This window comes from Bradysia coprophila, unplaced genomic scaffold (assembly GCF_014529535.1).
Source record: "Bradysia coprophila strain Holo2 unplaced genomic scaffold, BU_Bcop_v1 contig_232, whole genome shotgun sequence".
Taxonomy (NCBI): Eukaryota; Metazoa; Arthropoda; class Insecta; order Diptera; family Sciaridae; genus Bradysia; species Bradysia coprophila.
Window position 1 is genome coordinate 16,710,170 of NW_023503493.1, and position 13,821 is coordinate 16,723,990.

General features: G+C 36.4%; 1 protein-coding gene across 2 annotated transcripts; it reads right to left on the bottom strand.

Annotated features, from left to right (window-relative positions):
- Nucleotides 1–299: 299 nt before the first annotated feature.
- On the bottom strand, nucleotides 300–13,492 carry LOC119077020 (autophagy-related protein 23). 2 transcript variants are annotated; one of them, XM_037184135.1, is made up of 21 exons: nucleotides 12,962–13,492; nucleotides 8,746–8,927; nucleotides 8,595–8,683; nucleotides 8,204–8,534; nucleotides 8,044–8,140; nucleotides 7,245–7,976; nucleotides 6,961–7,176; nucleotides 6,120–6,210; nucleotides 4,546–4,673; nucleotides 4,201–4,484; nucleotides 3,781–4,135; nucleotides 3,549–3,725; nucleotides 2,810–3,484; nucleotides 2,625–2,737; nucleotides 2,463–2,565; nucleotides 1,954–2,403; nucleotides 1,668–1,894; nucleotides 1,486–1,600; nucleotides 872–1,420; nucleotides 587–814; nucleotides 300–513 (listed from the first exon to the last, which is right to left on the bottom strand). In XM_037184135.1, exons 2-21 carry the CDS (start codon nucleotides 8,922–8,924, stop codon nucleotides 454–456), a joined length of 5,199 nt encoding a protein of 1,732 aa, XP_037040030.1. In that variant the 5' UTR covers nucleotides 8,925–8,927; nucleotides 12,962–13,492; the 3' UTR covers nucleotides 300–453. The 2 variants fall into 2 exon arrangements, with proteins under 2 accessions (XP_037040030.1, XP_037040029.1); XM_037184134.1 differs by lacking the exon at nucleotides 6,120–6,210 and adding an exon at nucleotides 6,390–6,774 and having other exon boundaries at nucleotides 12,962–13,087.
- Between the last annotated feature and the right edge of the window lie 329 nt (nucleotides 13,493–13,821).

Sequence of the window (13,821 nt, forward strand, 5' to 3'; positions counted from 1 at the left end):
TATACATACCTGGTACCCTTGGTGCCTTTGATGTTTTGAGGTCTAAAAACAGAGCCTTTGAATAAGTAGAAAAAAAAATGTCATTGCTATTCCTGAGCAAATCACCCAGAATTGGCAAGAAGTATGTTCTATTAATCGTTTGCTCTCAGATCAGTTTTATTCCGAATGTTTTAATCTTACCATTTAGTTAGATTCTTGGTCAAAAGTAGTTTTCCGGTTAATTTTTTATGTCTGAGTGATTCCTACCGGTCACTGCATGACATATCATTTCAGCAAAAGAAAAACGATGAATAATTTAACTCTAAATTTGAAAAATATTTATTAATTTTACATCTTCATAATACATTGTTTCATTGATCAAACATAAAATGTGAACTGTTGGTGACGACGCCTCACCTCAATAAAACTGGAAATAAATTTACGGGACTTTCGAATCAAGGCTCACTGAGCGTCTTATTTAGCCTTGCGCGCCATTGATGGGGTTGATCCGGATGGAGTGGGTGGACGGGAAGTCTTGCAGATGAAAATTATAAAAGAAAATTTTAAATTTACTTCCCACAACATTGTAAATCAATTGCACGCCAACCTGTTTACGCACACGTGGAGTCATTGCTGGAGGTAATTGAGCTTGACCGTTGGTTACGACAGTTGTCACGGACACTGGTCGCTCAACAGAGTCTAATACTCGTTCAAGGCTGTTGCCTCTTGAACTCGATCCAGCTCTCTTAAACATTCCCGATAGGCGGCCCTTCAAATTTGTTTTGCTTGATTTAAAATCACTAGAAATGCTAACATCGGAATCAGATCCTTGAACCTGTAACGGTTTTGAGTTACGAGACAGTTTTGATTGCAGCAGTTAAATTCAATTTACCGATCCTTCACTTTCAGCCGTTCTACCCTTAGTGAGACTACGTAATTTTCCCATGATTCCACGCTTTTTCTTTCTAGGTCCTCTCGGCATATCACTTTGTGTTGAGCCAGCGGACAGTCTAGAGTCCATACTCGAATCACGTACCATGCCACCCAATTCGGAGTCAATAGACTGCATGGACGACATACTACCGTCGTCTTGCTTCCAAATCGATTGGTCATTCTGTTGCATGGACTGGTCCAGTGATAAACTCTTCCTGTATAGACTTCCGTTGTGCGTTGACGATCGTGACAAACGTATTGAATGTCTTGACATTTCCGGCGTTTCGTTCTCAGTGGAAGCGGCTCTACGCATTCCACCACGTCTGATTTTTTCTCTTTCTTTTTCGTCCTCACAGAGCCGCTGATATTTACGTAGCTCTTCAGATGCCTCAGCAAGGCGGGCAAGAACACTTGATATTTGAATAGCTGGTGGACCTGGTGAAGGACTTCGGCTCTTACTTCGAATGGGTTTGTTCGGATTTAGTTGGGATGATGAATTGTTGTTTGTCTGTAAAAAATTTGTAGGGAAATTAGAGACAAAAATGAACAAAGGGATGCATTTTCCTGAACTACCGTTGCTGTTGCTGCTGCGAAGTTTCCTCCGGGAAGGAGATCTGGCGCGAATTTGACGAGTTCATCAACAGTCTGCAACAATGCGCCGACCTTCTTCTCTCCATCCTGTTCCAATCTGTTCAATAAACATTTGTGCAATTAAAATGACAAATTCTTCGCTTCTATGATTCCACTTGTTTTACCGTCGTCTGGATGTTACATCGCGTTCTTTTTCATATCTTTCCCGTTCTCGTCTCAATTTCTCATTGGCCGTTCTCAGTTTGGCATGCGCATCACGCAATTCCAAGAGGTCGCATTGTAATTCTGAGACTTTTCGTCGTCCCTCGTCCAATTCTTCATCATTCGCTCGTTTCAACAATTCCAATTTTCTTCGCGATTCGAGTCGTTCTTTGTCTCTTTCTCGTTCCACCTGAGAAAAATCATTTTAACATTCCCGATATCACGTTGCAATCAACATCAACCACAAACCTCAAATAACGTTTGTCGCAGATCCCTAGCCAGTGTGGACGTTTCTTGAACGATACGCTGTTGATCTTCACGTTCTTTTTGCCACGATAATTCCAACTTTGTTTTCATTCCGACTATTTTCGTTCGACCCGAATTAATGAGTCGCTCTTCTTCGTATTCATTCAGTTTCGATTGCAATTCCGATATCTTAATTTCCGCTATACTTTTCTCCGACACGAGCTCCGTTTTGATTTTGCTACTTTCCAGCCGTGCCTCGCTCAATTCGTCTTCCAAACACCCGACTTGCTGTTCTAATGCCAATATTTTTGATTTGTCATCCTCATCACCGCTATTTATAGACGATCTGCTGATTCTACCGCTGCTATTTTTCAGTTCACCAATTGTCCTTTGTGCAGCTTCGAGCAGCTGCTTGAATGTATCACGATCTCGTTTAAAGCGTTCACATTGTCTCTGTAAAGTTGAAAGTGCAGTCAGAAGGACCTCGAACGCATAGAGAGTTTTTCGGTTACCTGCAGCGAGTTTAGTTCGGTGTGCAGGTTTTTGACTTGCTGTTCGTATCTTAGGCGTGTAGCTGCTACTTCGCTTTTGGCAGAAATTTCCGTTGTTTCCAATCTGAAAATTAATAACATTTTAGTTCCGCAAGCATCAAATGTCTTAAGATCTCGATTCACTTTTGTCTCAATTTTTTGATTTCCAGCTCCAAGTTACTGCTGTGATCGTTCAGCGAGCTTTGTGCCTTATTTACTCTTTCGAAATCAGACAATTTCTTTCGTAAATCATCGAGCTAAAAATGGATATAGAAAGTGGACGATTGTGTTTGGTCTGAAAGTGAATCATTGTTGTCTCAAGTACTTACTTCCTTCTTCATTTGATCGTTCACATCTTTATTCATTTCAGTTTCCAACTTCAAATTCCTAAATTCCTGTTCCTTGTCCGCCAAATTAGACTTCAGTCGATTATTTTCTAGTTCTAGAGCACTACTTTTCACCCCTTTTCCTTCGAAATCACCGACCTTCTGCTGTGATTGGGTCAGTTTCTTGTTCAGCTCTTCTTTCTCTTTCGTAATTTTCGTCAAGTCAGCTTCAAAATTCATCATTTTCGATTTTGTGGTTACAAGTTCGGCTTGAAGATTTTCCTTTTGTGTCGTCAATTCAGCTTTGACGAACAAATGTTCCTCTTCCAAGTGCTCGAATTTACCATTCAATTCCGTGTAATGTTTCTTTTCCCGATCTAATTCCACTTGAAGTTCGTCATTTCGTTTCTTCAACTCCTGCACCTTCTTAGACGGCACCGTGTCACCGGAATCAGATTTTGATTTCAGATTGGCAATCTCTTTCTCCAAATTGGCTTTGATTTTTTCGAAACTTTTTTTGTTCGCCAATAAGTCACCGTCCAGGTCGGAAACCTTCGATTCCCATCGGGCTCTCTCTTTCTTCTCTTTATCATAGTCCTTCTCCAATTTTAGGTACTTTTCCTGGTCGAATTTTATTTGATTTTCTAGAAGTGTCTTTGTCGCTTCTGATGTCTTTATCTGAACGGTGAAGGGTAACAATGAATGTTGCTCTGCAGAATATGTCTTAAAATGGAATACTTACCACAGTATCCTGTTTGCTGATGCGCTCCTCCAGATTCTTTATCTTTGTTTTAACATCCTTCAACTCTTTCGTGGCAGATTTGTTTTCTTCTTCTAGTTTCTGTACTTGATTAGCTCCAGTTCGTAAGACTATGGCTCTCATTTCTTTGATTTCATCTTCCTGTTCGCCTATGATTTTCTAAAAATCAAATTTTTAGTGTCGCCGCCACAACGAAAAACTTCGGTACACGAACCTGCAATTGCATTTTTGTGCTGCTGTCTGAAAAATTTTTGGGTGTTCTTTGTGGTAGCTTATCAACAGGCGCTTCCAAAATTGTCCGCAATTTGTTTTCTAGTTCGCTCTTCGTTTTCTCCAACTTGGTGACACTATCCTTCAACTTAACTATTTCAAGATTTTTATCTTTATCACCCGTTGAGTCCTTTCGACTTAGCCTGGCTGCATGCAATGCCAATTTTTTATTTTCATTTGCCAACTTATCATTGTCTTGTTCCATCGATAAAACTTTGGTTCGGAGGACGGAAGCTTCCAGTTCAACCGATTCTAACTGTCGCTTCAAATCGACATTCTGTGCGTCGGATAACGGTTCTCTAAATCAAAAATAGAAATAAAATTATTTTCCATTTGCTCATTTTCAAACTCTTGCTCTTTGTACTTTGTTTTCGTCTTTGCGGTCGTCTGTAGTTTCTCCAATGCCTTGTCTTTTTCCGTAATTTGTTTCTTTAAATCTGCAACGATCTTCTCTAGATCTTTCAGTTTCTTGTCACTTTCCTTATCAGCCGCAGTGGTTTTTGATAAAAATGTGGGCAACTTAGAGGTAGTTTGTTGCTGCTTGCCTGTCGATTGTTTCAACTTATCTTGGAGTTCCTTGATTTGCTTTTTGCTCGTCTCATTGTTGGTTTCCAGTTCTTCAACTTTTCGACGTAATTGGGAAGATTCCTGGCGTTCGGGTGAAATATAATTTAGACTGCAAAACCACACCAAAACGAGATTCACTAACCTGTTCGTTAAGTTCCAATAACACGCGAAGTTCAGCTGGATCCTCTTCATCAGATATACCTTCATCTTTATCTAACGGAGCTTCCAATGAAAGTCGTGCCGATGGGGGTGTTGGACTGAGTTTACGGCCTGAAAGGATTCAGTTTTTAGTTTCTTTATTGTCATGATTTGAGGTGTTTGTTAAAATGGGATGCAAATCTTCCAAAACAACATGTCAAGGTAAAACTAAAATTAAGCAAAACGATATGTTAACCTTCTCATGTGCATATGTCGAAAATGGGTGAAAAATAATGTTCAAAACTCTGATGTACCATGAAGCATAAATAGACTCACCACAGATGACTGACTAAATCTTGCAATCTATGAGTTTCACATTGCGAAATTCGTTTGACTAATTACAGTAAAAGCAAGTCCTTGGTCTCAGTCGTCAAGTCGAAAAAAGCAGAAATTTCTCCACAAGTTAATTAAATTATCATTTCGATTTTATAAACTCCCTTTTCGCAACTCGATTTACCTAAACTTTAATGTGAACTGGGCTCCACCTTTTTTAGCTGTGCAACATAATTGAAATATTTAAGAAATCGCAATTTTTAAGCCCAAAATATGTTGAAAGTTCGATATATCTGCGTCATAAATTGCACTATTTATTTGCTTAAGAGCGCAATTTTGAAAGAAATTGAAAGGAATTGAACGGAATTGAAAGGAAATGGAGCGAATCCGGCAATTAGACAAGTTGGTCCGGTAATTGAGATAATTAAACGGAATTGAGAGGAATTGGAAATTGATTTGCCACCATTTTGGCCAGTCGGTTACACCTCGAAAAATGTGTTACTTTTAAGGGAAAAGTTGGTTTGTGGTCGATAACTTAACCCGCTTCGAGAAACCTTTGCAAAACACATAAAGTTACACATTTGCAAAGGTTTCTCCAAGTGGAATAAGTTATCATCCACAAACCAATTTTTCTCTAAAAAGTAACACATTTTTGCGTGCTTTAATGATTTTACTTAAAAAAAAAAGATTTTGGTTCAGAGAAATCATCAAAAAACGAATATTTTTGCTCACAAATGTAGGCTAGAAAATTGCCAGGGGGTGAGCGCTCTTAACCACAACACTGCTCCGAATATTTTCTATGTTCATTTTTCATGCTAGAAGCAGTGCTGTGACCAGTGTTAAAACAAAATTCCAATTACGACTGGTTCTTAAGCAGGACAGACACATATTGTTAGTAAAAGCGGAATAATTGCCATAAAAATACAAAGATGAGGTCGTTTGTTACTTTGTTAGCTAAAACAAATGTCGTGCATATTATGATTCTTGCAATGAGCAGCTGCTAAAAATGCCAGATGAGATTCTGTGTTTAAAGAAAATCAAGAAATTTCGAATCATAATCTTGATAATGCAACCGTTCAACAGGTTTTTGAAAAAATGAGGCAGAACAGAACAGCACTTTCAAATAATGATATCTAACCACTTTCATGCAATAAAATCCGTAATATTATGAAAATATTGCTGTGAAAGCTACATAGTGGACAACTTTCATGCAAAATTTTCTCTCTTTCCAACAGTTACACATACTTCGCGCTTTTGTGGCCATTTTTTTCAACTGCATCATCAAAGACTCATTTTCATCTTCAACGCGTGAAGCTTTTTTTCTTAAACTTTCAGCCTGAAAAACGAAACAGAGAATTCTTTTATTGTACAGCGGTCAAGGTGTAATTCAAAATTAATCGTAAGTTCCATCCCAAACTATCTAGCGGAAATAATGATTGGCTTTTAGTCACAAAAATACAAAAATCCTGAATGTGATTAGCACATTTTCTCCCTTTTCGGAACTGTTAAAAGTACCTGCTACCGCAAGCAGTTTGCTCGATATCAAATTAGGAAGAAGATATTGATTCGCCGGCTGTACAAATGGTTGCATTTGGAAATTTGTTACTTTAAGACTAGATTCGGTTTGAGTAGCCACTTCTATCAAACACTTTGATACATCGTCGATAGACTCGATGTCATTAACGCTGCGCAAAGAAGTACACTCGCGGAACTGACAATGGTTCTCCAAGAATTCAACCTCAATTGCAGTCTCAACAGAATTAGTTTCAATTGAAATCGTTTGAGTAGATCTGGGAATCTGGATCGTTAGACTGTCCGCTTCATCGGTTTGAGTTCCTCGGTTCTCCAAATTCCACATATTAGTGAAGTGAGTTTGAGTGTAGCTGTCTGTATGTGCAGTCTTAACAGGAAACTTACTTTATTCGCCAATATTCCACCATTTCACATCATCAAAAAATCGAGAGGTTAACAACCGTATTATGCATTCGAACTTTGGAACCAATCGTCGTTTCAAAAATAATTTTGACACTAGCCGTTATCCCCTCGATAGAACAAATATTTGAAAAATATTTACGGAAAAACCTACCTCTTCTTCAGCGAATTTCAATTGTTCGCGTATGTCGGTTTCTCTTTCTAATGAATCTTGAAGATCTCGCATTAATTGAACTGGATCCTCTTGTGAACCGCCACGAGTTAAAGATGCTCTAGAATATTTTGCGTCGGCAGAAGTCGATTTACCTATAACACCTAAGCTGGGAGTCTTGCCCTTTCCGACTGCCTTCTGCGTATTCTCAACTTCCGACTATAAAGACAAAGACTTATAAGTGGAAGTATAATGTTACGATGGTATTTAGGCCCAGTATGAGTTACCTGTAATTGTCTTGTAGCTTCATTGGATATTCTGAGCTCATCTTCCAATTTTTTCACTTTATTCAGTAAGTCATTGTTCACCTGACTAGCCAGTGACTGCTTCTCTTGTTCCAATTGTTCGATTTTCCTTTCCGATTTTTTGAATTTAAACGATAAAATTCTGCAATTTTTTGTCGCTTGCTCCAATTCCTTTTTGATGGTGGAATATTCATCGGCCTGATCTTCTCGAAAATTGTCCTGCATTTCGTCGATTTCGTTCTCCATATTGCGCAATTCCTTTTTCATGTCCTCATTTTCGTCCATCAGCTCTTCGCACAACTGTTCAGCCACTTGCAATTTCTTCTTTAGTTCGTCTTCGATGATCTTCGTTGGTCGAAGGTTCAGATCTTGTTCCAACTCTTTCACTTTGACCGATAAATACTTTTTGTCGTCTTTAAGATCTTCTAGCTGCTGATTTAGATCGTTAACTTTCTGCTGTAGTTTCAATGCCTCTGATGCAGCAGTTCTATTCGATACAGTGTCCATCGACGCCAAACGCCTCAGTAATATGTCGCTTTTATCTCTTTCAGCTCGTTCGGCTCTAGCCTTTGCTTGTTCCAAATCCCTTTTTAAGGTTTCGATTTGTTCATGAAAATCTAGATCTTGTGTGTGATCTATTAGTGTTGTATCGGTTGTGTCGGTGGTAATGGACATGTCATCTACTTTGCGCTTAGGTTTGTGATTATCTTTGATCTAGAAAATGAACGAAAGAAAAAGTTTTAATGTCATCAGTTCATGAAGGACATTTTTTGCAATTTACTTGAATGAGGAACTGGACGTCTTTACTTTTGGCCAGATCGTCTTTTTCCTTTTTATCCAATTTAGTTTTAGCCTTATCTGCCGATGGAGACTTCTCTCTGTAACGCATTCGATTTTAATTGCTACCAATTGCGGTACTCAAAATTTAAATTTAAAATTACTTTTCAATGGTTCGTGGAATAGATTTCTCCCGACTGCTTTCCCTCTCGACGCTATTTTGTTTTTTCAATTGCATTTTCCTTGCTCTTTCTGCAAGTGAATCTGTCCGCAAAATTACCAAATCTTCTGGTGCTTCTTTCGATGACGGTGGTAGCGGTGGCCGTTTCAGTGTTACTGATTCTTCCACCGGACTCGTATCGAACATTGTGGTGTGTCGTCGCCTTGGCAGTGCAAGATTGACGACAACATCGACTCTAGATTGTGAAGCAGATTCATCGAGATCTGGTGTGGATGTCCACGAGGATGGACGTTTTGGTGTAGGAGTTTTACTAGCTGAAACGTAAAGATTGTTGTTTAGTAAAATAGTACCTGCTTAGTGGCATAAACACCCACTTTCACTAGCATTTAGTGTTGATAAGTTTGAAGTCGACGTCCAACTCCTGCCAATTGGTTGGTCGAACGACGTATTGTTTTCTCGCAATCTTTGACGATTAGTTAAACAAATTAGGATCGATTTTTTTTATAAACTTTTTTTATGCTCTACCTTGCATTTGTGGACTCAGACAACGATGGCGACGAGGCGGCCACGTCGTCTCCCCTCTTACCACCATGTTCCTTGTAATCACGAAAGCATCGCTTACATCTTGTAGGCCATCGCACCTGGGGATGAAATCCTAAAGGGCACAGTTGATCGCCTTTCGATACAGGATACATATGGTGCATGCTCTATGAATAGAATGAAAGTGTTACTCTTTTTCGTAGCGGAGAGTAAATACATTTGAGGGTTATTGGATTTTAAATTAACGAATAACGAAATTGTTACATATCTATCTATACCTTACTTAAGTAAACGTAAATTAGTTACTAGAGCATTTTTATGATTGTGTGTGTGGTTTCAATCATGAGGTCAAGGCGGTTATAGTCCAAAAGTAATCGATGAACCTGTTACAGACCATTATTATTATTAAATGTTACGTCTTTCTATAAAGTGTTTTCAGCAAATCGATATGAAATCTTTTACTTCATTAGTTTTTAGGCATGAGATTAGTTAGATCTCTTTTCTATTTACGTTGACCAAATGCAATCACTGAATTCATTTCTTTTTCGTAGATTATTTTTTCTTATTTATATGAAAAATATTTCGAAAGGTCCTTCCCATCTAAAGAATGCAAATTATTTTTTATCTTGCAGTAACATTCAAAACTTAATATCTACAAACATATTGCAAACATCAAAATTTTAGCATCAAAAATTACTTTCATTTACATTATATACATCAACAAAAATGTTAACAAGTTGGCATTCAAACAGATACTCGGCGAATTGACGAAGTATATAAAACAAAATAAACCGCCAAATCATCTCAGCTTTTCTCGCCCACATTTGACTCTCAGCCAACTACAAATAAAGATTAATTTATGCGTCGATCAAATATATTTACGCATTTACAACTGCAATCACAATAATTATTCAGTGAGTTTTTAGCACGTGCAGTGAATTTGTATTAAAAAGTAACACGTGAATTGAAAACGTTATTTGTGCTGTAAACCAAGGACTAATTAAAAAACTCCGCAAGTTATTTATGTCCAAGATACACAAAGCATCCGTTGATGTATCGACAATTATGCCTTAAACCAACGCACTTCAAGCATGAATAGTACTCTAAATAGCAGAGTTCCGGCATAACGTTATTTTTAACGTTATTTTTTGTTACGTGGACGTAACGTTACAAAAACTATTCAAATGTAATGTTATTATCATAACGCAAAATTAAATGGTACATTTGTTACAGTTACACAATCTAAAACGGTTTTTGATAACGAAATGTTTTTCGGTACATCTCGTAACGTTACCATGAAACGAAATATTTTTCGAGAAATGAAATAACGTTAGGACAATCAACTGTACCAATACAGTTTCTTGGAAATTATAGTAAATTACAGTAATAGCATGGTCTAAAGAGAAGTTTATACAAATATTTTCTCTCGTAAATGTTTTTCTTATTGAACTTTGAAGTAATTTAATTATAAAACGAAGCATTTATCATGAAATTTTTGTATTTTTATAATTTACAGCCCCGGAAACCGCAACGTTTTTGACACCGATTCTTTGTTATTTCTGTAACGTTACAATATTTGCAAAATCGATTTCGTCTCTATCTGTAACGTTAAATGATACCGGAAAAAATTTCGTTCCTCTTTATAACGTTAAACCAAACCGAAATAATTTTTCGTAACACGAGTTTCGTTATGAACTGTACCGAAAAAGCAAAAATTCTAATGCAAACCGTTAAGAAGTTAAACTTTTATGATAAAGTTTTAACGTTAACCCTGCTAAATAGGGTACTGAAACTGGACAGTGTATCGAACAAATTTTGGCACTGCAAAAAAATTCGGACACTTTTTTCATACAAAGTAGTATACTATTTGGCAGTTGTCATTAATAGCACTTTTGCTTGAAGTGCGTTGCTTAAACGGTGAAAAACCGTGTATAATTGTTGATTTCAGCAATGTAAAATTGCTCATGGATTCGTGGCCTGTGGAATTTTCTCTGAAATTGCTACTTGCTTATACAATTTTTACTAGAGCCTGCCGAAATTGGAACGTTTCCTGATCAAATCTTTGGACATAAAGTATAGTTGCACTTCTTCTTATTACTGAACAGATATTATTTGAGCGAAAATTGTGATTTTATTTCATAAATATCATAAACGCGTTACGAGTTTTCAGGATTTTTTAATTTTTATAGAGGTTTGTGGGTATGCTTCAAAGCAGTGCCTATATTCGCGAAAATATTTTCACGAATTTTCTCAAATTTTCACAAAAAACCTTTTTTGTAAAATTCACGAAAATTTGAGAAAATCGTGAAAAGTTGAGAAAATTCGTGAAAATATTTTGGCGAATATAGGCACTGCTTCAAAGGAATGTTTGACGATTTTTAGTTATTTGAGAATTTCCCCAAAAAGTTTTGCAATTTGTTTTAAAAGATCTTATAACCTCGGTTATAACGATTTCGAAAGGATATTATGAGTAAGAAAGGTTTTCTACGTCGGTCCAACGTTCTTATCTGAATTTCGAAATAAAATTGTGGAATTTAAGGAACAATTTAAATTTATCGCGGCAAAGTAGTGTTGGAATATCCAGAGGTAGCAGCTTGATTGAAAGAAAGAATTAGAGTTCAATCTGAATAGCTTTTATTGCAAACAAATAATTTAAAGACTTGATGTGACGAAAGGCTTTTATCGAATGAATATTTTCCAGAATGAATTTTGACCGATTACTTGATTGAATACTTCAACACCTTGTAATCCAATTCAAATTCTAAATTTTGTATGCTTCGCAACTGTAATCCAAATCTTGCTTCATATAGACGTACAACACGATCGAAATGATAAATCTTTAGTATGCGATCAACCTTTGTCCATTCAAATTCGATTGTATTCTCCCGATTGCGTTTAGATCATGATGACCTGATTCTCTATGCCAATGATGGAAACGATTACCCTTATGTTCCACCAATGCCTGCATTTTCTTGATTGTATTCGGATCAGAATGACCCGATTCCTTATGCCAATGATGAACACGATTACCCTTATGTTCAGCCAATGCATTCACTTGATGCGATTGCCGAAGACATTACGTATTATACTTGATATCACCAACACCATTGCGCTTGATACTGCAAACTGATTCGGTGAATTTGACCGTAAAACCCATTTTTGTCAACTTTTCTTGAAAATTATTTTCCTCCGAAAGTTTGCAATGAAAAACTGATTTAAACGATTTATTCTCTCGTGAGCTGGGCCCATAACCTGTTGGAATATCCAAAGGTAGCCGCTTGATTGAAAGAAAGAATTAGAGTTCAATCTGAATAGCTTTTATTGCAAACAAATAATTTAGTGACTTGATGAAAGGCTTTTATCGAATGAATATTTTCCAGAATGAATTTTGACCGATTACTTGATTGAATACTTCAACATGTAGCACTACATCTATTTTGAAGCTCCACACCGGCTTGCGGTTGTTTCTATTAAACCTCAAATATCGTCCGGTAAATAACGATAAGATTCACTGCTAACAATGTGAAATTGAATAGAAATTAAACTCGAACGTCGTCGTCGATGTCTCTGTATTTTATTAATTTCGACGGTTGAAGTGGCAGTAAGAACGATGTGAAATGATTACAGTATGTACAAGAAATGGAGCATTTGGAACACTGCTGAATATAGCTCTCACTTATAGTCGCCATTTTTATAATCATAGTCAATACATTCTACAGTTGCAAGAGGATATATAAACGTGCAACAGTGTGGGCTGCAAAAATCATTAAGGTCAAGTTTTAAGCTTTTTACTATAACAATTAAAATGTATCAAGTGAAAACCAGTAAGAATTTATTTAAATGATTAAAAATTGAGGGCACCGGAAAATACTAAATTCGATCCCATTTTCCATTTCTTTTTTCATCTTTTTCTTGCGTATTCATTTTTCATTTTCTACTGTTACTTTTTAATTGCGATTATATATTGAGTCATACAAATACAAAAACTATCCATAAGACGGTCTCTCTCTCAAAGCCAGCACACATAACATACAATTAAATGAAATTTTTAAAAATATTGCATGTCTTGCTTAACATTTTATATAAAAAAACAGTCCAACGAGAGTCTGTTTGCTCTGATGTGTGATTGTCTGCTAAATTTAGAACTTTCAAAATGCGTATAACTCTCAACTGAAACATTCCGTCTAGCAAATTGACTTACTTAAGTTTTATTTTTGATAATCCGAATTCAATCAGAATTTGGGGAAAAGCTGCAATATTCGATCGGCTATTTTTGAAGTATATAATCGCAGCTCCTACTGTATATCCATTGAATATTGGATTTTATGCATGACGATGACTTTGTGGTATAATTTTGATTGCGTAACAATAAATTGTTAAAAACTAAAACGAACACTCCCCGAACGTTTCGCTTTTCTTTTCTTTTTTTCTCTTTCACTTTTACCTGAGTAAATTATTTTTAGGTTTTCTTTTTGACAAAATTTTCACTTTTCATTTAAAGGGTTTTCAATTCCGAGTTTCACGTTTCAATCGATCCACTAAATGACTGGAATTCACTGATGTTCATGTGATTGATTTAAATTCGAAGCAATGGAATCGGATTGCCAATTTAAAATTGAAAAATGATCACATTTTTACAGCAAATTTTCTTAAAATCTAAAAATAGCGCTCATGCCAAACCGAGTTGCGTATACCGATCTAAACGGAATTTCGAACTAGACTGATGGGCTAAATGGAAAGCGGTGAATAACTTTTTTTTTAACTAATGCTGCGCGAAAAACTTTTCATTTGAAAATCATATGTTTGATATTATATCTGAATGTATAATACTACACTTTCGTACGCATTTTTTATGTGGAAATTGTATGCATATGCCGGAAGAAGAGTATAATAATTCTGCTTCTAAGTTATATTTACATAAATTTCTGTTATTAAATTCTATTGAATAACAGATTCGGCAGATTCACGTGCCGATGAAATTAGAAAAAGTTTTTCAAAAATGTTGTTATTCCAGCTGAAAGATTTAAAAATGAAATGGGGTTTTTAAGTCGATGTACTTAA